Below are 23175 nucleotides of genomic sequence, written 5' to 3' on the forward strand. Positions count from 1 at the left end.
CTTTTATAGGGTAACACCCTGTATGTCAAGTGCAGAACACATAATTTTGTGTTTCTAAATGCTGTAAATATGTACATTGTATTGTTGCCCTTTTCAGGAGGCACAATGAGCAACGATGACCATCTTCATTATAAAGGTACCATCCCATTCTCTGTGTCATATTTCAGTCTTTGTTATGGGGTCAGAAGTTTGAGTGAGAAGTATGAGCAGCGTCATTTAGGATTTGGTCGTCCAGGCAAATTTTTGGAAATGCTCACAGTTGAAACAAATGATGTTCGTAAAGCAGCTAAAAGTCACTCATTGGTCACAGCATTGCCTAGGATGGACACTTCTATCCAGAAGCTGCACTCTCTTGATATGCTTTCCAGCAATTTATTTATAGATCTGTTTTTTTTTCTGTGAATGCATCAAAGAATCGCAAATCCTTCATGGTAGGTTCAGGACTAGACAAGAATGTATTTTGTTGTGGAGTGGTGTATGTGGCATGTGCTTTCTGTTTCCGTCAAAAAATAAAAAATAAGAGGAGTTGACTTGGCAAATGTTGGAGTTCAGTTCTGAAAATTCAATTTCTTGCAACTTCAACTTGCGTCTACCCAACTGCATATTGGTCATAACTAAGGCCCAGGGTTTTCTGCGGTTCCGCGAAATATCGCGGAGTCCGGAATTCATCACGGAATCCTTCATTTTGCACGGAATTTTACAGAATGCCTTATTGTAGGACTGTGCGGATATTCGAGTTCTCGAATTGGAACCAAATATCAATCGCTCGAAGTATTTCATTCGCGAATCGAATACCCAATATTTCGATTCCTGCATATCGGACGGTTCACCTGATACGAACGACACCTCAGGAAAGTGGGCTTCACCTGGAGCTTCCCTGCAGGCTGGGTGAAGGCTGCTTTACAAAATGGCCCATGCTGCAGGTCTATAGATCTTTCAGCAGCTATAAAATGATTGGAGGTGACAGACCTTTGTCATTGTCAGAGGAGAACCCAAGGTATCATGTATGTATTGCTGCCCCACAACAGTGCTTTCAATCCGTTATTTTATAAAATATTTTTGTTCCTACATTATCCAAGAAAATAAAGTGTTTCCCATTACAAGCAGCCGTTGACTGCTTGCAACGGAAAATCACAGAATTTACATGTCGGTGCCGCAGAATTTTGAATTTTCCACACCAGAAAACCAGGGGCCTTAGTCATAACATTGCTGTTCGTGTTGGGAACCGGGATATCCCGGGATACCAGCTATTTTTTACGTCCTGAAATCTGGGATTTTGGGACTTGCGGTGAACACTTCAAACCTGTTGTTGATAGACACAGCACGGCGTAACAATCACAAGTTGTTAAGTCTCCAGCACACAGTTTGAATGACACACAGTTATTTGTCCAAAAGCTGCCTCTCATGCAGTGTAAGAGCGTACACATCTTATTTCATTCCTTACGGGGTGTTGGTAAGCAGGCTTCCATTGTTGACACCTGTGGCACACACCTGTGATTTCATCCTTCGAGGGGTACCGACGCCGTCGAACCGCCTTTTTTCGGACACGCAATGGAACAGTGCATAGAAGGAGTAAACCTGCGACATGGCCGGGTAGATTAAGGCAACACCACCCAGATACGGAAAGTCTCAGCAACTCACGGTCTCAGGACCGTGTTTTCAACGGAGCCAGTCAGTTTGAGTCAGTATTCAATTTGATTTTTCTTGCTATGGCAACCAATTCTGAAAGCCATATTGGTGCAGCATAATTCTGGATAGCAGAGTAAGTAAACAAAATTATCTAACCTCAGCATTATGTGTCTCTGTACAACCTTGCTGAATATTGGAGGAACTACTCTCTCCTCATAATTTTTTATTGTTGTTGGTTACTCCTCTTTTTGTGTACAGGTGTAATTTTTCAGCTGGCTGGGGAAGACTCTTTTGAAAAGAACCATCAGCTATATTGCCAAGCAGTCTAGACACCAGTGATGTGATAATTAGTTCAAGTCATTGTTGTTGAGATGCACAAAAATATGTATATATATGATACACATTGTTTTTTTTTACCTGAACAGTTTCAGCAGGATAGGATGTTGTTCAGAATGAGGCATAAAAATTCCTTGCAGCACATGCGTAAAGTTCCCTTTAGATAAATGTCTTTTGTTGAAAATTTTTCGTAGCATACCTTTTGTTGTAATTTTACTTTACTACTAATTACTTGTGTAAAGACCACCATGTCAACACACATTTATGATGACCAACAAGGAGAGGGTTGTGTGCTGTGTGGAGCAGGTAATGAACAAACAGAAAATCGAAGTGACAGATGCACAAACACAAAATACAAAAAATGGCAACATAAAAGTGGTAAAGAGGTATGCATCACTTGCCTTGCATAAAAGTTTGGATCTGTGAAGAATGTGTACCTTTTCCCCTGATGAAACTGTTCTTAGGTATTATTGGTACAAAGTACAAAAAAAGTTGGCGCAAATTCGTTATGAGTTCTGCAGGCACTCATTCATGTCACCAGTGCAGTCCCAGCAGATTTTTATCATGAACTAACCTGTCACACTAATGAAAAAAAAAAAGCCTTCTTTTGTGAAATCCCACTACAGAAAAGAAGACTATGCTAGTTGATGCAGAAAGGAATGTAGGAAATGGATGTAGGAATCAAAGCAATTATTTGAGCATCCTGATGTCCCTCATTTTATTGTGTGGAGAAGTCTGTCTGCTTCCATAAGCGATTGCAGGCCTATGGCCGCATAATGCCGACATTCGGGCGGAGACTGTTTGGAATATCTGTGGCATCTGACCTGCTTCAATCCACACTCACCTGACTGTTAGGTTTTCTACTGTCAACATGTCAACGTGTTGGAAGAGCGCAGCTTTTGCATCACTGGCCTGTGGTACTGTAATGAAACTGGCAGCCCACTTCGCAAGCTAGATATGACTGATGATGTTGTCTCGGCTTAAGATCACAAAGGCGTAGTAGCAATATCTTCCCATACCAGAGAGCGGGTTTTTAGGCACTAAAAAACTGTGATTTAGGTGCCTAAAAAGGCAGTAAAGAAGGCCAAAAAAAGGGATACTTTTGTATAGTAAGTAGTGTGACAGAGCTTCCGTGACGAAGTTCGTTAGTTCGTAAGTTAGACATTTCGTTATTCAAGTAGAATGCTCTAGGTCGTTTCCCAGGAGTCGTATCCAAATCTTCTGTGATAACAGCTGACGCAAAATATGGTGCTCAACCTTAATTGGTAAACTAAGCTTTGACGTTGGTTCGTACAACGAAAATTTCGAGAAACAAAGTCTGTACTTTCCAATAGAAGTAACTACAGGCATCATGGTAATCCATCCCCAAACTTCAGTTACGACAACAGACATAGAAGATGTTAGGAGCCACAGCAACTCGTAGGGGTCTTGGAAGTTGTCAGCTGTCTCCCTCCTCGTTAAATGCATAAAAGCAGGAATAACCAGCATCATTTATAAGTGTTCCAACGTAAAGTTCTGCTTGCTGTCGCTGAGAAGCATTTCGTACGCAGAAAATGGTCTAGGCGATCGAAGCTGTTGGTGTGTGCTTGTACGAACAAACGTATCTGCGAGGCACATCGTCCGGGACAGTCGGATTGAAGCTCCACCAGTAAACAAATGGTTTATGGCGCATTATGATCTTTGTTGTCAATGCGCCATTAAACTCCCAATCATCATCATCACCATTAAAGGCGTACAGAGGGCCATCAAAAAAAAATTCAGATTAAGACATCTGATGAAAGTGTGTGTGTCATTATACCGAAGCGCGAAAGGTTTTGATGTATGCAACTTGTTTCCCAGAAAAAAACTCACATAAACATAGCTTCGCGCCTTCACCCTTAACTCGCCACTCCAGCTATAATGAGGATGAGGAGGTATGATGGCACGTCACCGATGACGGCATAAGGAGACTCGTTCTGGTTTGCCGGTCAGTGGGAGTCAGCGCATTGTCCCTTTGTCGCCGTAAACCTGTTTTGCCAGTTCCCCCGGGGAATTGGGGATAGAAGGAGCGGCCTAAGCATTACCGAGCAAGGAGAAAGGCTTTATCAGAACTCCGAACAGCCGAGTAGCAGACAACATTTCTCTAGGCCAATCAGCAAGCGTTCTCCTTATAGCGTCAGCGCGAGGTTCCAGGCAGATCACAGGCTGGTACTGCTCTTCACCACAGTTGCGAACGGTCGCTTTTTGCGGCGTATCTTAAATTCAATTTCTGCGATAATTGACTCTGTGGTGTAAATTACTTCGTATGGTGCATCTTACTGGCAAACTTAACAGTTTTATAGGAAGAAAACTGGGTGATCGTAAGTGTACTTTGCATCTAGTGTCACTAAAAGATGCCGTGTGACTCGTAAAGAATGACACTTATTGCAAGTGTACTCGCTGAAAGTGACACTAAATTAGTACGTCTGACAGGGGCATTAAAAATGACTTCTGTGCTACTTTAAACAAATGCAAGGACGGCCGTGTCTGAAAACCAGGATCTCTTTCCCGGGCATGGTTTACTAGTTGCACACTTTCTGCACCGCGTATAGTTTGTGGTACAGCCTCAAGTACTTGACGTGTACAATTTCCACCATTTTGAAAGAGACTAGGGTAGCGTTGTCTAGTCGCTCCACCTCCTTTATGCTATCCAAGAGCGTACTCAGTGAAGTGTGTACTAAGAAAGCAGATATCAGGTTCAGCTGTCTTTCTGGAGCCGCCTGCACAGTTCTAACGAAGGCAGCTTCGTCCAATGGTAAACTACTTAACTTTGGACGGCGAAGCAAAGTACCGTACTGCTTCCAGCCAGCCATCTATATATCCCTTTGGGTAATAATGGACTGGAGGGGTACTGCTACACCTGCCCATCGGCCTTTAAGGGACACTTGAGGAAGACCACCTTCTGTGCAGATAGAAACTGGCTTACGGTAGTGTAATTATTTCTGATCCCGTCGTACAGTGCTGGGCAGAAGGTTACGGAACACACTGCGCCGCACTCCTTTCTCAGAGTGACATGCTAGCAGCGAATGCGACCGTACGGACTTTCAGACACGTGCCTAGGTAACCCAGTCACCTGTTTGTAAGTCAGTACAGTACCATTCACTGCTAGCGTATCACTCTGAGGAAGGAGTGCGGCGCAGTGTGTTCCGTAACCTTCTGCCCAGCACTGTACACTCGGTAAAGCCCGTGTGCAAAGCCCGTGATGTAAGCTGTTTTGGGATAGGTGCTATCCAGCAAACATGCGAGACGCTTTCATGAGGATCAGAACCAGTTCTCTCCACTGTTGATTTCATGGACAGCAGGGACGCATCAATGAAACGTGCCATAGGTGCCTGGGCTATGCATTTTTTTTTTTTTTTTACAGGGGCAATAAACAGGCATATGAGTCACACTTTTTTTAAACGCATTGTGATACGTTGCCGACGGTGATCGTTTTAGAAAAATAGTCGTTGCAAAAAAGTAAATAATGGCTGCAAACCGACTGAATACTCCCCAGTACTCTCTTTCTCTCTCATGCCCGCCCTGCGACAATAGCGACACGTCATTTTGACATGACGCATCGTCAGCCATTTAGAATGTGGGACGCTTATACATTAATTTTGTCGTAATATCGAAAAGTGAAGTCAATTCTAAACATATTCCCGCTCGTTAAATTCAAGATAGCCAGTTCAAATTGTGCAAAAAAACACTAAATATTATATTTCACGTGCGCACTATGTTTTCAGTGCTGTATTGCTCCGCGAGGTCACCGCGATGTTCCCGAAACTGGTTCCGTCACAAGCTGCAGCTTGTCTCAGTGTGGTCTGTCTTTGGCTAGGAGAGCGAAATCTCCCCCACCTCCAGCGCTTAGAATTCGGTGTTGCTGTATGTTGGAACATGGTGACGTGACAGGGTTCCAAGGATAAGGAGAGATTGAATCGCATCATTTCGTGTTAAGGACGCTGGCTAGAACCAAAATTTTCATATTTGGATATCGTGAGCTATGTTCTTTCATTGAGCATAATAATTGCAGAATGTTTGTCCACCCGTTTTGTGCCCCTTTAATTTTGGTTTTGAAATGGATAAAAATATGTGTTTGCCTGAAAATCTGCTCTCTGGTAACAGCTGGTAACTGTTCAGGGGCACTGTCCCTCTGTGCACATACGTTGCAATGGTGACAAACAAATTGCATCGTGTGGCCTACTTGAAAGTTGTCCGAAACACTTTTTAAACTGCCAGAAATCACGATACAGGGAATAGAACGCATGCTTTCACCCTGATTTACTATAACAGTCTGGTTTTTTGTTCGTCGAACATTTTAGCTATATTACAGCAGCAGGCTCTACATTACATCATAATGGTTCTATAAAAAAATTGTTACGAAGCGCAGATGTCAAATTAACGAGGGTCATGTTATGGTCTTAGTTTCAAAGCTACTTGTTGACCAAAAGCAAGATTATTTCATCAGACTCAGTATGTGGCAGTCTCCTGCACTTTTTATTGTCAAAACTAGACTGTTCCACAGGCTGTACTTGTCACTGCATTTTGTAGTGAGAAATCTGCAACTGCCCTATATTCTCCCTTTCGCACCCCCCAAATCTATTGTATCCGATATCCTCTTGCAATTGCCACAAGAAACAAGGACTGGAAAATGTAAGCGCACGCAAAAATAAATGCACACATGCTTGCTAGAGGTGAACATGGACGGCGTTAACAGTGTCCACATCTGCCGGTACCTGCATCCCCAACAATTCCTGTTGAAATAGGTCTATACCTGCATCTGTACAGATATTGAGCGTACTTGCGCAACCGTGGTCATTGCATTTGCAGGAATGATCTGCATAACGAAAATGTTTGTCATAAGTGTCATGTCATCCGCAGTTGTTCAAGGATAGAAATTAAAGGGACAGTTGCATCCAGAAACCCATGTATGAAACCGATGCCACTATGTTCTGCATCGGCCGACAGTCTACCTGGCTAATTTTTTTTTTTTTTTTGTCAGAAGGCTGCTTCAATATTAAATAAAAAAAATTGTAAAGATCAGCGCTGCTTCATGTGGCTGCAGAAGCTCCGGCAGCGTGACGTCACTCTCTATGCAGAAGAGTGAGAGTGAGGTGCTCAGAGGAGGAGAGGCCTCGTAGCTCTGAGATGCCTGCATGGCTGCAGTGTTCCTTTTCTCAAGGTCGCGCCCTCATTGGTTCTTAAGGATATGTTTTCACATTTTTCCAGAGAGAGAATTGTGGCATGCTCTCAACATGTGTCGTCTGCTCTTTGTCATTTGTTCCATCAAATAACAATGAAACTACGCCACTATTTCGCGTGGGATTTTCTATACCGTAGTCAGTGGTTCAAGAAGCATAATATGACACTGTGGTTTCAAAATGGGCTGGAGCAGATGCGACCGTCCCTGTGAAGCCACAGCATTGCAAATGGACGGCACACTCAAGTGCCATTTTGTATTTATTATGGCTCCCTAGGGACGTCGGCAGAGACATCACCTCTTATTCACTGAATAACATGCGGATATTTGTGCACGCTACAGAGGCGCACAGTTTTGTCCACGTGGATTTCAAAACTTTACATTCCTGTCCACAAACCAGGATGTCGCTGGAATATCGATGTTGATCCGTGGTCATAACTGCACCCGTGCGCACTTCTACTCACACTTTAGGCCTGCACTGTAGTTGATATAATGTAAAAGTAGAAATTTTCGTGAATTTCGCGAAATTAAGGTTCCGCGGATGAAAATGTATGGGCACTGGAATTGATGACGATATAAGCGTCACAAAGAAACATTGACTTACTTGATGACCCTTATTCTCACAAATTTGTTCTTGTCAAACATTTCTATAATTGAAATGCCACTTCAACATCAGTAGTTTATTTGCATAGTGTATCACCTGGCATTGCATGTACATGCTTTCATAAAAGCAGCACGTGTGTCATTGTTACGGGATTGGAGTTCACGGCAAGCCTCTATAACCCAGCCAGCACGTAGAGCCCGGCTAATTCTCGTGATTTTCTGTCGGCAGTGTCACAAACCCCCAATCCCGCGATTTCCACTACATGGTCCAAATAACTTCTCTTCCGCACGAATTTGGAAAATTAGGTCCCGCCGAACATTCCCGAAAAATGCGCTCCCACCTGAATTCGCAGATTATTAAGACAGCGAAGTGAACCACTTTTACAGTATGTGAATTGAGTCGAGAGTTTAACTCTGAGGCCTGGTAACATTTCAAACACGACAGCCACAGACGACCGAAAGGTACGGAACGCACTCTCCCTTGAGAGGAAGTTGGAACTGCTGGCAGCCGTAGAACGAGAGCCGGACAGGGCGAGGGTTGACATCGCCAAAGAATTTGGCTTGCCGGCCTCAACGTTAAACAGCATTGTGGCCAGGAGGAACGAGGTTGAGAGCAATGTCCAACGCTTCGACGCGGCCACCAAGTCAGCTAAGACTGCCAGATACTCAGCCGTTGAAACCGCTCTGGTCGATTGGTTGCGGCAAGTCAATGCATCCGGAACCTACGTGGACAGCGTCGCTATTCGTAAGAAGGCTCGTGAAATTGCCAAGTCCTTGGGTTTCGCAGAATTCACGGCGTCAAACGGTTGGATTTGCCGCTTCAAGGCTCGTCACGGAGTCATTGGGTGCACTGTGGGCCTTCTCTGTCCCGAGGATGCACGTGAGTACTCACGTGTGTATGGTTAACGTTTCCGTTTCTGTCTTTTTGCTGGTGAGTATTTCCGAAGCTGATTGCAGCTGAGTTGTATTGGATTGTGAGTATTTTCAAAGCTGAGTTGCATTGGAGTTGTGGCAGTAGGTATAATTTTGAGAGAAAAAAGAAACGGAGGGAAAAAAACTTCTGACCTCATATATTCGATTCCATGTGTTTTTTTATATTTTCCAAGCTCGCTTTCTCGGCAAATATGAGTACATCTATTTTTTATTTTTTAAAGGTGTTTGTATTCATTTTTTCTTAGGTAAACGAAAACCAGTGCAATCTGCCAATGGACCGGATTCAAAAAGAACAAAGTGCATTAAGGTCAGGTTTTTCTTTTTCGCATTTTCTCTGCTCGTGGGATATGAGATAAAAACAGCTGTATTGATTTCGGAGCCTTTGCTCTTGTCCATTTTCAGCTATGTAACCATGCTCTGTCATGTAACATTGCAGTTGAAACTGCTTGTGGTCATGTAGTTATGGTATCCCACCTGAACCCCAAGGAGGCAGGGGGTAGGTGCTGTTGCTCCATGGACCTACTTCCTGTGCCGTTATTTCCTGTATTTTTTCTTTGCATTGTCCATAGCACCTAGTAAGAAATAAAAGGTAGAAAGATCCAGGATGTCCTGAAATCGTGGGATCCCAGCTTATCTTTCATCCCCCAAAGTCCTGGGATTTCCTCCAAATAAATCTGGAATTTTGGTACTTATGGAGAATACTACAAACCTACTGTTGATGCAGTTGTGGAGTTGTGGAAATTTGTGAAAGAACACCATTCTTTTCTTTATTTTCATTGCGCATCTTCGGAGACATGTCTTTCCTTCACCCCCAGTGTGAGAGGGTGAAAGAGCGCACTATCGCCTCTTGTGCCCTGGAAAAAGATGAAAAGGAAACAGAAAATGCAACCCAAAATAGGGCAGTTCCGATAGCCTCACATGATACATTTGTTTTTGTTTTGTTTCTGCAAGATAAAGCTCATCTTCGACACATGAGGCTGCACTGTGCTCCTTCACCCTCTCACACTGGGGTGAAGGAAAGACGCGAAGATGCGCAATGAACAAAATCAAGAGAAAAAAAAGGTGTTGCTTCACAACTTTTCTGCGGACGATCTATCGAACAGATTTTTGTTCTGGAAATGGCTACCATATGAGGTGACCGAAGGGAACAGATGTTCTTATTGGATCGACTTCATAGCGTTTATAATTAAAAAGTTAGTTAACGATTTTTAGGTATTTAGTCATTCGACAGTTGAGTAACAGATGGCCAAGAACGTCCGTCGGCCCAGAGATGATGGAAATGAAAACGGGATGTCTATAGCCCTTCGTTTTTTAATGAAAAATCTGTATAAAAAAAAAAAGACATCCTGCATAATAACGTGCACATATTTGCTTCCTTGTGTGGCTTCGCTCGTGAGTGTGTGTGACATGCACGCCGGAGCTCTGTGCATTGCTTTGCTAATTTTAGGGATATCGGCGGCAGTGAATGGGCGATGAAACTCCCCTGTCATCATCAAATAAAGTTGCTGTTGTTATTTAAACTGCTTTGTAGGGGTGTGCATGTAAAGTACAGCACAAAAAAATCAAGGAGCAGACAATCAAAGCATGTGGCGACCTCCCACACATTTTAGGTGATCAAAGTGGGGTATTGTTTTACGCTTTGAATGTCGAAGATCGACTGGACATTAAGTTACGGAGGCACGACAAGTTTATGAACTGCTTGGGGCCTCTACGAAAGGTCTTCACAAACAACTCCTTTAAAACAACGTGAACAACTTGCTTGGCAAATGAACCCCCTGGAGTTTCGAAAGTCCGTTTATCTTCAACACTAAGTAGTCGGGTGCATTCTTCTCTTGTTTAGTGGGTTTTGATGCTTCGGTCATTCAGTCTTGGAAGTCAGAGGTTGGTTTGGTCTTTGCTGCCAGCCTGAAATAAGTCCTGAGCACTGTGTGTAGAGACTGTGAATAAAATTAGTCCAGTTATTTGAAGTCCAAAAGAGTCACATATTAAAGTAGAATGGAAAACATTAAGTTGTGAGGAATGTTCTGATTGACATGTAGAGGCAGAGCACCGAGGGAGAGAGACACAAGACACACGCAGGAATGATAAGTTCTACTCAAAGGCCGCGCATGGGTACTGTCTTGGTTTTATATCAATCCCGGAATCCCATCCCGGGATCTCGGGACTCGTCAGGAAAAATTTCTAAATCCTGGGTCTGCGAAAATGGCCTGGGATTCCCAACATTATATAAGGTGTAGTATGTAAAATGGACAGACTAGAATATGTTTGTCTGCATTTGTATAGATGTGAAGGGAAACTATCACGTTGAACTCCCATTTCGCCGTGATTGTCGGTGATGTGATAATTGGGTGGGATACCTTATCTGCAGATAGTGATAGCAAACAGGTAGGACACTTCTGAAGGAGGAATATAATGAGGATACATTGCCTTCTGAACACATACAGCAGAGGCAGTAGGCAGTTGTCATGCGCTGTATTATTCGAGACACACTGCTTTTCTCCTTTCCCACTGCCTTGGCCCTCAGTAATCATATAGGGACAAAACTGGTTCCTTTGCAGTTGTTTCTGTTCTGTATTATTTTTCAGCGTCTGTCGTGTCCATGCCCGCGGGACATATTGTAAACTCCATACTATATACTTGTATAAGAGGACTTCTTACCCTATACCTGATGACCCCCAAACTTAGGAAGCTTCAGTGTTGTTTTTTTTACTGTGTTACTACAGGACCTTCCAAAAAAAGATCGTTTTTGTTGGATATGCCACCGGGAGCCGGCAACACTGACATGCCATACGTGTCCTCGTAGCTTTCATCCCTCCTGTGTTAACCTCAAGGTGAGTAGCACTGCACCGAAATCTCGGAGCCTCAGGCAATACTCTCACATTGTTTGTCCAGGTGTACAAGTGCACCTTATCTGCAACATAACTTTCTTTTCGTGATACGTACAATGTTGCATGTGAATAGGTACAGCTGTGATTGAGGCTGGCAGCAATCTGAAAACAGGTACATGTGCAATGTGAATGTGCAGCTGAGTCATAAGGAAGCTTAAAGCAGTATCTCAACCTCCCTCAAAGGATCAATTGTTAAGGGATCTGAATCAGGGTGTCGAACCGCAAAAAATACGGGTTCAGTTCGGGTTCACGTTGCTTTGATTTAGTTCCGGTTCGGCCACGCCAAAAATCAAACCGCTTCAACGCTTCCATTTTATATGTCGCATAAAACTGCTTTTATCAGGAAATGAGTTCATAATAGCTTACTCCTGTTGTCTGCATATATGTTTTTAGCGGTCAGGTACTCCCTTTTGCAAGAGAAAGGAGAAATGGATGAACACTTATTGCAAATAGAGTCCACGCTGATGAGGCGGTGTAGTCCTGCTCCTTTCTGTTCCCAAAATACCTTTTTCACACGCACAGTACCAGTAAGATACACTTAAGGCGGTGCATCACCACCGACGCTCTATGGGAATCCCCATACATTTTTCAACTTCCGTAGCGCCGCGAAAATTTGGTTGATCTCCGTGCAACTGCTTTTAAATGGGAGACTATGCTTAGATCTAGTGCGTGATCGAAGCAGATTTTGCGTTTTAGACTCAGAAAATTTTATATCGTCGAAAGGTTTGGGAAAAGCTATATTTCGAGATTCCGCTATCTTGCAAAATAGAGCCGCCCAAAATCGAAAATCTGGCTCGATCACGCACTAGAAAAACATATCAAGAACCAATACCAACAAAAAGATTTCGTCTATGTTAAGCCGTTGACTCGGCGCACGAGTTTTTGTCGGGTATGGTCATCCGTGGAGTACGCCGCTTCAGAATGGGCAGCGCACTGCTGCCATCTCCCATCGAGTGTGTCGTCACAAGCAACAATTTGACCGCTGGAAATGCAATACCGCTGCACGTGGCCGGAAGACGACGAGGCCGACGTTTACCATGACACGGGAGCACGAGCACGGGCAGCGTAGCCCAGCCCCAAATTTTGTTTGTTTGTTCAACGATGCTCATTTTCTCGTGGGAATAGTAGATGAAACTTATTTGTCTTGGAATTCCCAGTCACAGCCACAGAAATGTGGAAGGATCATGCTTGTAATTGTAATCATGCTGGGAATACCCTCGTCCCATGACGTGGTTAGGAGCGCGGATCAAGTGCGGTCCCCTAGACTCTAAGCATTTGGAATTTCGGGCGGCGGATGGAGCTGGTTGGAGCTTTTCGTCTTCTCTTTTGCCTTTCTCCTCCTCCTCCTCCTCCACTGATGTCCAAGGATGTGGGAAACACTAAGCAAGCCTCTTTGCAGTCTTATTTCATTTCCGTTGACTGTGGAAGTAAATGAAGCTTTTTGCACCACCACAACGTGGTCTGAAATTTGTAAGCCCAGGGTGAGAGAAAATAAAGAAAACAGGTTGCGGTTTCGTTTTGCAATTTCCGCGTAATGTCGGTAGGCTATAACATGCCAACACCAGCTTGTTTCAACGGCGTCGTGTCCAACCTAGGTTTTTTTGTGCTACGAGAGATTTCGTTTATTATATGCGCAAGCATTGCAGAAACCACACGAAACGACTGGTGCCTAACCCTTCGCCCGACAACAACACAGCATGGAACAGCAACAGATCGACGAAGAAGTTCAGGAGACAGCTGGACAGCCTGTGCGCATTCAAAAGCCGCGCCACTAATTGTTCCGTCTGGCTGAGCGCGATATGCGTGTTTACGGTATTGGACTTGGGTGAGCACGAGCGGTCATATGTTTGCACAAGATTTCGCTTGACTCGTCGCGCGCCAAGAGAAAACAAAAATAATACAAAAAGAAGACGTTACATCAGCGGTACTGCATTTCCAAGCAAGCGCCAAAATGTTCTGAAGCGGTGACTGCGCAAACCATTTCGCTCGCTGCGCCATCCCTCGACTGTAGACGACGAAGTGCCGGCTATGATGCACCGCCTTAAAGGAAGCCTAATAAGATGGACAGAGTTACATAGATGACGGTACCTGCCGGCACACTGCATTCGCAGCGTGAATCGATCTGAAACCGTACTGAAGCATGTCGAAAATAAGCCTGCCAGCCTTACTCTGTCCAGGCTCACAGCAGTGTACTAGTTTACCCACAACACAAAGGCACTGTGTCACGACACAATTGCACTACCAATAAGCAGAACTGCATTTACTTTTCAAACCACGACCAATCGAACAGGAACTGTTCGGGGTACACTCCTCCTCCACTTTTCATGTTTCTGACTTGTTTAATTTTCACTCCTCACGTGTAAAGCGAAGTGTTGGGTGCTTACTTAATCACATATTCGTCCTAGAAAGCTACGTAGCAGACGCCGCAGCGTGTGTGTGGGGCACTAGCCGCGGCACTCACAAGGACAACATCGCTTTAACGTGTTAAAAAGACTCTGAAAGTATACTTACTATACGTCCTTGTTTGTCTGCTAGGTGAAAATTTCCGGAATCCATGATATGGACGTGTGATAATGATACCAATGTGTCTTCGTTCGGGGATTGAGAAGAACTATTATGCTGACTTCGTTTATGTCCGAACTGTTTTGTTGCGAACCAGTTACCGCCATTATTTTTTACGGTTCTGCTCCGGTTCGGGTTCAAAAGTGTCATGAAAATTTTGGTTCAGGTTTGATACCGGCAAAAATAACGGTTCGGGTACTGTTTTCAGTTCAAGTTCGGGTTTGGTTCGACACCCTGGTTTGAATATTCTGATACTATGAATGATAACCAGAATTTTATATCTTTCCTGCTGTTTCTGAATAGGGAATATCCTCCTGTAGGAGGCTTGCCAGTGGTAGATAAAGAATCAAAACACGTTAGATATTTGGACTCTGTTTTTATTGCAGTTTGTCTTGTGTGTTCGACAAGACGTGTCGTGAACCATGCTGTGCAACATTTGACGGGCACCTGCATTGGTAATAGCCGATGTTTCCTCTTTGACAGGTAAAGACTCTGAGTGAGTGGGTCTGTCCAGAGTGTGTACGCGTCATGGCAGCCGAGAACATGGACACTCGCTCCTCAGGTCTGGCCCCACTCGGTGCTGAGGAGTTCTGCTCCTTGCTCCAATTTGCCCTGCAGAGATTGAAGCAGCACACGGTGAGATGCATGCAGTGTGAGAAGTCACACGTTGCTCTCTACAAGGCTGGGAGTTGAAGCTCCTTTGACCATATTTGCATGACTCTAATACGCCCCTGATTGTAACGCGCAAGTGAATTTAGCAAGAAAAATCACAAAAAAAATTTGATGCCAATTCTACCGTGCGAGTATGAAACAGGAGGCCAAACACTTTTTTAAGAACAGAGTATTTTATGACTAGAAACATACAACACACTCTTCATTCGACTTCACTGTCCGAAAGTTCCTTGTGGCTATCAACTGAAATTCCACACTGTTTGAATGAACAGACCACCATCGACTGTGGGAGAGCCTTCCGGTCCCCCTGCACCCAGTCAATACCAATGTGATCGGCCACCTCATACTGAGTTTTCATGTTTTTCTCACAACATGCCTCCGATTGTAATGCGCATGCAATTTTGAGCACCCCGGAAAAAAAGTGTGTGTTGGAATCATGCAAATACGGTACTTTGCATAAGTGTGCACTTGATGTGTGTGTGCAGGGTTGTTAAAGAACTGAGAAAAGTATCTGGGTTATATGTATTTAATACATATTTATGTACTTTTTTTGTATCTTGAGTGAAGTATAATACATTTTCATGGACATACTTTTATCTGTATACTAGTTACTTTTTGCAGCAACTTTTACTCTTTTTCTAAATACCTTTAATTCTTTAAAAAACATGCGTGACAACCATCATCAACAGATGGTGCAGTTCAGTTAGACAATTTGAACTGAGTGATTTGCAATCATTCCCAGTATTGAGTCAGCATTTCTCTTATATGTAGCACTGTGTTACGAAACAGTGCTGCGGTGGAGCTGTTATTTAGCTTGTGAAGTCTTGACGGCAAATATCTTCTGGGCCGCGTGACGGAGAATAATATTTAAATGGCTCTGCTCCTCCTAGCAAACGGGGTATTGCAAGTGAAGAGAAATGTTAAAATGAAAAACAAACAGCTGAGATAAGTTGCTGGCTATTGATGTGTGCTATCTGGTCAGTGTCCAGTCTCTTTACTTGGGATCAAGATATTTAATGCTTCATATCTGGGGGTGTGCAGAATCCATAAAGAAAAGAAAGAACAAAGAGTATTTTGCGTTATTATCACGTCACATGACACTAGGTTCCTGACCCTGGCTTTATTAACCGTAATGCAACTAATAACAGCTCGCTCGATCAACTCAATCAGTTTAATGGAAAAAGTAACAGTACGGTAAGTAAGTAAAGTAACTGTAAAGTAAGCAAAAGTGGACGTCTCCTCTTGCTGTTGTCATTTGCCGGGACGCTGTTGCTGTATGTGTGAACTAGGCCTAAAGATCAAGGTCCTGGTTATCACTGCTGTCTCGCCGCCAAGATCTAAAAGGGAATTTCCATTACCCAAGTAAATTTCATTATGAGAAAAATATTTTTTCAAGTCATATCAGCTGTTGCACCTCTTTAGACATGGTCCACAATTATACGTATGATTTAATGAAACAAAATATACGTCTGTTTCAAGGTTACTGTCCTGCATTATTAAAGATGATTTTCCACACAGCATGAAGCCTTCTTGCGGCCAGTTTGTACAAAGACTTACCCCACCTACACGGATTACGTCAGTCATCCCTTTGACCTCAGTATTCTTGAAAAGGTGTGTCAAATGATGTCGTATAATTGCCTGCATAGCAAAAGCAATGTTGTGTAATCTGTACACTTACGGCTCTCTTCGGTTCTTGTTATGTCTTGCAGAATGTGCGGTGGAAGCACTACGGTTGTACAGAATCATTTTTGAATGACGCACGGTGGATCTACCATAATTGCATCATCTTCAACGGCTGTACGTTGTTTGTATTTCATACAAAATAGTTGCCCCAACGTATTGTGAACATATCTCTTCAGCAAAAGAGAGATGGGTGATCAAACACGTCGCAAAAGACAGAGTGCAATTGCTTTAATGATTTATACGTGTTTCTTTGAGTCTCATTGGCTTGCAGAGGAGAGGGTGTGTCTCAACATGAATTCTGATGTACTCTCTACAATCCCTTACGAAATCCCAGGCGAAACTTGCTACAAATACATGAACCAGACCAACGTTGATTTGGCCCGGGAGTTAGGATCCTGACTGCTGATTTAAGTTCGGAATTGTGGATTTTCTTTCTGTCATTTCATAAGGGAATATCTTTAAAGGGAAAACTGTACCCTCTACTTCATGATTTACCTGACCAGTGTCATTTTTTTCTTTCCAAGCCCTCTGGTATAATTTATTGTCAGTTATTACGGAGTTCAGCTGGTTATTGTGGAGCTCAAAGGTCTTGTGCCAGAGAAATGCATCGCATTGCCATACAACAACATGGAGCCTCAATAGCAGCATAAAGATGTGCAGTTCCAAGCTTCTCTTTGCTGCAGGGGGCTCCAGTATGTTATTCTTTCTGCTGAGCTTCTGCAAAACATTTGACCTTTTCATGACATGACCTTTTCTGCAAAACGTTGGAGGATCTTTGAAGGTCTGCACTTCATGGCACAGAGCTCATTACTGTTTGTGACTAATGAAATAAAATATACTAATTTTAAGTAAAATATTTCATAAAGTAGTACTTGTGGGCCAGTGGGACATTTGACACAGTTATTTCATCTAGTACAGGGGCGAGTCTTTACTTTCAGGTAGTCACCAGCTTGCCTCATAATGTGTCTGTTGTTGTCACCCCCTTCTCTGTAGATAACCACAAGCTGTCTATGAGTGCCAAAGTACTGATGAAAGTGTGCAAGCAGGAAATGGAGGAAATCGAGGTCTGCCCTGACTGCTACAAGAATGCCAATACTCACGAGTCATGGTTTACAGAACCCTGTGTAGGTGTGCAGTTCCTTGCTTTCACCCACTGCCTATTGATCCACTCCTGGGCATTAAGGAGCAGCATTCGAGAGTTTGGGGGAATCTGTTGATCACACTCTGTGTGATCAGAATATAGTTTTGTATCGTTATGTAAGACGTAATGTTATATAAAACTGATGATAATTACTACAGTCGCCGACCGATTTTTCGGACGTGCTCGATTATTCGGACTCGTTCGCGGAAAGGCCGCGGGTCCCATAGAGGTCATGTATAAGAACGTCCAAAATTTCGGACGCCGTGCAGCTACGTCGCTCGATATTTCGGACTCAGTTTGCCCAACCCTCGAATTTCTCTCTTGGGGTGACGGAAAATATTGGTATCATCTGAAATTCGTATCAAAAGAGATCAACCAACTATAATATTGAAGCAAAAAATAGGCAGTGATGATTGTTCATTCTCCATTCCTCTGAGTAGAAGAGGTCTGTAGTAGCGTCTGTAGAGGTCTGTAGAGGTCTGTAGTAGTGTTGTTGCGTCTTCGTTTTTGGCCAACTGCCTAGCACGTGAGTCGCGCGACAGCGCTGTAAAGCGAGCTTCACCTAAAGCACGCATGCGTTAGGTGAAGCCGACATGCGGATTTGATGACGGCAGTGCCTCTGACAGTGTACATTGACGAAATGTCGCTTCGGGAAATAGAAGCTGATATTATCAGGCAGAGCTGGAAGCGCGTTAGGAAAGCATCGACAATTTTTTCCAGCCGACTAGGGCTTAGTAAAGTTTATTTAAGCGAAATTCGTTTTTCGGACTGCTCGATTATTGGGACTTTTGCGCGATCCCCGCCGAGTCCGAAAAATTGGATGGCGACTGTATTAACATAATTTTAATTTGTGATCCAGATCAGTGATCACAAAATGTGCCTAAAAACATAGACCCAGCGCTGGATTTCACTGGAATGAAATTCTGAATTTTGATGTGTTCAAACAGAATCCGAGGCTTGCAACAACTGCAACCATTGAAGGAGCACTGAGGTTACCCCACCCGCCCCAAATATCTAATTTTTTTTAAATTTCGTTTTGCCCGCTGCAACAAATAATATGATCTCCAGCGAAAGAACGACAGGCACAGGTTACCCGCAGCATGCACGTGGCCTGTGTTCCGCACACCTTTAAGAAATTCTCATCTCTTGGAAAGAGCTCATTGGAGAATGAGAGGACGTCATAACGCGGTGTGTTCCCCTGGCATGTTACTGGTGACACAAACTGGCACAGCTCTGGCTGGTATAAGCAGCTGGTGAGCTGAGAAGGAAGGCGGGAACTAAGAACGAAAAGCACAAGGTTGTTTTGATGTTACGGGAGGATCATGTCAGTCGTCTGCGACTGCCTTCTTAGACTGTTTTTGTGAATTTGAGTGTGCAGTGACAGCATACCGCACAGCGAAAATACTTGCTCGTTTAATGTCACCTCATTGCTCCTTTAAATGAATATGGAAGGGTTTAAAAAAAAAAAAAACAACAGAAAATGGTGTTAGGAGGAGAAGAAATTGGGATTACAAGCCCTGGGAGAGAGATTCGCACAAAAAGTGCAAGTTCGGCGTGCAGTGGAGCACTGCACGGGATCAGGCTTCCCTGAAAACCCGAACGGGGCCCAGCTGAGTACAGTCTTCGTTTTGTAGGCTTCGGCTGGGATTGGGTTTGGAATTATGGACCTGGGCCCATACACTGCCTAGCCTAGGTCGGGCTCGAACACATGTTACCCCACTGTCAGTTAGCCGCAGTCAACTTTTACAGCCTGCTACACTGGTCCGGGCTAGGTGACCTATAAATATCTCGGGCTCAGACCGGGCGTGGACCGGGAAATCTAGAAACGTATCAGGCTTGGGCCGGGCCATGTACGGAGCCATTGGGCCTGCCCCGGGTGGGTAAATCAAACGAAAGCGGGACTTGGGGACGGACCCAAGAATGTGGCAGTGCAGTGCTCTAGCCTGCAGTCTTGTTGTGCAAGGACACTGTCTTTTGGGTCAGGACAGCAGCTTCCCTATGCTGCCAGTCTAAAGTGTCTCGTCTTTCACCCAGTAGCGCCCAATGTTTTGTGGTTGTAGTACTTGGCGCCACCCATCCCTCATTTGAAACGGAGCAGTCGACCAATCACCTTGCTGGAAGCCAATAAAAGTGATATGATGATCCAACATCACAACACGTTAGAGGGGAACGGAGACAGATCGCTGCTGCTGCATGCATTCTTGTAGACTAATCTTTGCAGTAATTACACGCTTCCCAATGGAAATATTTTGCGTGATACTGCAAACTATTTTGTGGATCAAAGAAATGAAAAAATGACGCAAGCAAGCTGGTGAAGATGATGCATAATGTAAAACCCGGAGATGAGGGAACACGAAGGGTGTTGTGTCTGTCCCTTCGTGTTCCCTAATCTCGGGGGTTTTACATTATGCATTATTTTGTGGATACCTTTCATGCTCTTTTTAAAATGTGGTGTCATGGTGCCAATTTGCGCACGGAGGATGTCCTCTTAAGTATTGCTAAAAGCAAACACTGAACCTCACATTTGAGCGTGTTTCAGTTGTTGTAGCCCTGGTTTGCTTGTTCTCGTACTGCATACTCAGAGTGTATGTATTACTACATACAACAAATTTATGCTTCATTGATATGATTTTCTGTTTTCCTTTAGCGAAGGCCACATCTCCTAGTCTGGGCAAAACTAAAAGGATTTCCTTATTGGCCTGCAAAGGTATGTCCTAATATCCTTGATCAGCATAGCAGACGCTACAAAAATTTAAACCTCTTGTGCAGCATGTCACATGCAATGCAACGTTCCAGAGTATACAGTGCATTGCTTTATTCCCTGTTAAGGAGAGATGTTGCTTCCAAAGTGAGGGATAATTACACTTGGTTTAGTAGCAGAGCTTGGTTGCTTACTTTACTTTTCTTCTGTAAACCTGACTGAATCTGAGAAGTATGTGAACTGAGTGCAGGTGAACCTCTATATTCTGAATTTAATGTAAATGCTGGCTCTTTGTTTCGTTAAATGGAACACTCCAAGTGAAATAAAGGTGGCCGCAGCCACCACCTGTGTCGCGCATACCGCAAAACGCCATTTGTCGTAAAAGGGGTATCAAGCTGTGAAGGGCATGAAATATCGAGCTTTATTCATCACATAACACTATTTAATATGTAATTTACGCACAATATCGCTTGGAGCATAGATCTTTCATAACTCCGGATGGCCTTTGCTGCTTTTTCCTGGTTCTCCTGCGCGCTCGCGTATTGACATTTCTTGGTTGGTTCACTTGCACTCATGGCACACATGATGCACAATTCTGGAAAGAATGAGAGCACACCGCCACTGAATAAAAAAAAAGAACGAGAAATGGCCGCATATCACGTAGATGTTTGCGCCGATGGACTTTGACCGGCAGCGATGTCATGCCCATTTTACATTTGCTAACGTCAGGGGCGCGAGCAAAAACAAGTAAAAAAAACAGCACAAAACCACAACCTGCTGTCATTGGCATCAGCAAAAGCAAGTCGTGAAAGGCGGGCAATGCGTGTTTTCATGTCTGAAAGACTTTTTTAGAAAGGGCCAATCAACCAGTGTGTTTCGTTGAGTCAAGCCCAAAAATAATACATTGGCGTCTATGGGGACGCGTACTAGCGACAGAAATTCTTCGTTAAACAGAGGATTTCTTTAAATCGATGTACGTTATTGAGAGGTTCAACTGTATTGTTTTTTTTTGCGTGCTGCACGGAAGTTCCTCTGAACCTTTCGAGGGATAAATTTTCTGCGTGTGATGACATTCTGTCGTTTTGTAGATCCCAACTGTGAACTCGGGGTGTTACTCTGCTGTCTTCACTGTGGCTCCTGTACCTCTTTCATTGACTACGTATCATTTTGTGGCAAATTGCGGAAATTTGCTTTTTGAGTCCTCGCTTTGTGTTTGAATCGTGAAATGCTGCTGCTGTAAGGTAGACAGAACGGGAAAAGCTCTGAGACGTGCGTGGATTGGTAATCCCCTTAAAGGGATAGTTTGCTCCCTAACGAAAGTAGAATAAAACCTGCGGGACGTGCGCATGCGCAATAGACAGTGAACAACCCCGTGTCATAAATCATATCACTCAAGCTGCTGGAAACTAATGCACAAATCTGATAAAGTTCCAAATACATTACCGTGTGCAACAGAAATGTACTAGAGAAACCTAAATATTTTGCAGTCAGTACTGCCACTCAGCACCTCGTGTACCTGTGAAATGTGTGAAGCACGTTTTTGTTCCTCCTGAAAAACTTGCCACATGATACTGCCTGATATCATGTTGTTTTACAGCTTCTAAAATGACACCCAGTTTTACCTTCCAACAAAAAAAAAAAAAGAAAAAAAGCAGAACAACGGAAGGGTCTAGATTAGAGGTGTGCAAATATTAGAAATTGAGTACGAATAAAATATTTTCAATGTTCGATTCATATCCGTAAATTGACACTCGCACTTTTTCAAATGGTATAATTTTTTCGAATAACATACCAGTGTATTACAAAGCCATTGCTGATTGTGTGCTCGAATTTGCATGTTTGATCACAGCGACAAACATGTCTAGTACCGTAAAAACCAGACTATAGGTCGACCTCGCGTATAAGTCGACCCCCTATCTTAAGAGCCAAGTGAATAAGACAAAGCAAAAGGCTGTGATTCGAAACCAAAAAAAGAAAATCAGGACTAGTTTAATCACAATAGCACGATAACTGTTACTCCCCTTCACAAATTACTCCGAAAAATGAAACCTAAGGGCCGTCTGGTTTCACTGAAAGATGATGACAGATGAAAGTCACTGAAAAGGTTAACCAGCTCTAGGACTCAAACCCACATCTTCTGGATTGCCGGTCCAGGGCTCTACCAATTGAGCCAAGCTGACACGCCTTCTCAGTGACTTCCAGGGTGCTTCATCTGAAGGGACAAACCAGCCACTCTCTCTCACTCATCCTCCTTTCACTCTCACATTTTTGCTCACTGTCACTCAACGTCCGATTCATCGGGTGACTCTGGTTCGTTCAAGTTTGACGACGCCTGCTCATCACTACTTGCCCAAAGCACATCGCCCTCAGTTCCATCCAATGTGTTGATTACGTTGCATTTCTTAAAGCTCTTTGCGACCATCTCTTCGGGAAGTTCTCTCCATGCTGCTGCGACCCGCTCGCACACAGTTGAGAGGGATGGCCGCCATAGTCAACCACTCTGCGTCTTCGGGTTACCCTGCAGTAGCCACTCGATATACGGTTCGTGGACATGATCCTTGAATGGTTTATTCAGCACGACATCGAGCGGCTGCAGCACTGATGTCATGCCTCCCGGAATCACGACAAGGTCGCTTTTGGACTCCCTCAGAGATTCCTCCCCTGAACGAGTCCAACACACGCGTGTTGTGTTGCTGCAGCAGGACACCTGGCCGCCTATTCTAGACAACCTGAATCCACTCAAGCATTAGGCTTTCGTCCATACATCCCTTACTGTGAACGCGCACAATCACATCGTGCAGAAACTTTTCCTTGAGCAGAGTCTTCCATT

At 43.8% G+C, this 23175-nt stretch overlaps 1 protein-coding gene across 5 annotated transcripts in view; it reads left to right on the forward strand.

Moving 5' to 3' along the window:
- The window catches only part of LOC135388355 (MYND-type zinc finger-containing chromatin reader ZMYND8-like), a 70826-nt gene that overhangs the window by 4186 nt on the left and 43465 nt on the right, over positions 1 to 23175 (forward strand). For 4 of the 5 annotated variants that reach the window (XM_064617857.1, XM_064617855.1, XM_064617856.1 and 1 more), the window contains exons 3-11: positions 98 to 136; positions 8211 to 8645; positions 8944 to 9005; positions 11422 to 11529; positions 14632 to 14784; positions 16339 to 16431; positions 16530 to 16617; positions 17497 to 17627; positions 20292 to 20351. In XM_064617857.1, coding sequence (XP_064473927.1) covers positions 106 to 136; positions 8211 to 8645; positions 8944 to 9005; positions 11422 to 11529; positions 14632 to 14784; positions 16339 to 16431; positions 16530 to 16617; positions 17497 to 17627; positions 20292 to 20351 — 1161 coding nt within the window. In that variant the 5' untranslated portion in view covers positions 98 to 105. The remainder of the gene's footprint in view (positions 1 to 97; positions 137 to 8210; positions 8646 to 8943; positions 9006 to 11421; positions 11530 to 14631; positions 14785 to 16338; positions 16432 to 16529; positions 16618 to 17496; positions 17628 to 20291; positions 20352 to 23175) is intronic. The other variant, XM_064617859.1, reaches the window with a different exon arrangement.

The sequence above is a fragment of the Ornithodoros turicata genome, chromosome 3 (assembly GCF_037126465.1).
Source record: "Ornithodoros turicata isolate Travis chromosome 3, ASM3712646v1, whole genome shotgun sequence".
Classification (NCBI taxonomy): Eukaryota; Metazoa; Arthropoda; class Arachnida; order Ixodida; family Argasidae; genus Ornithodoros; species Ornithodoros turicata.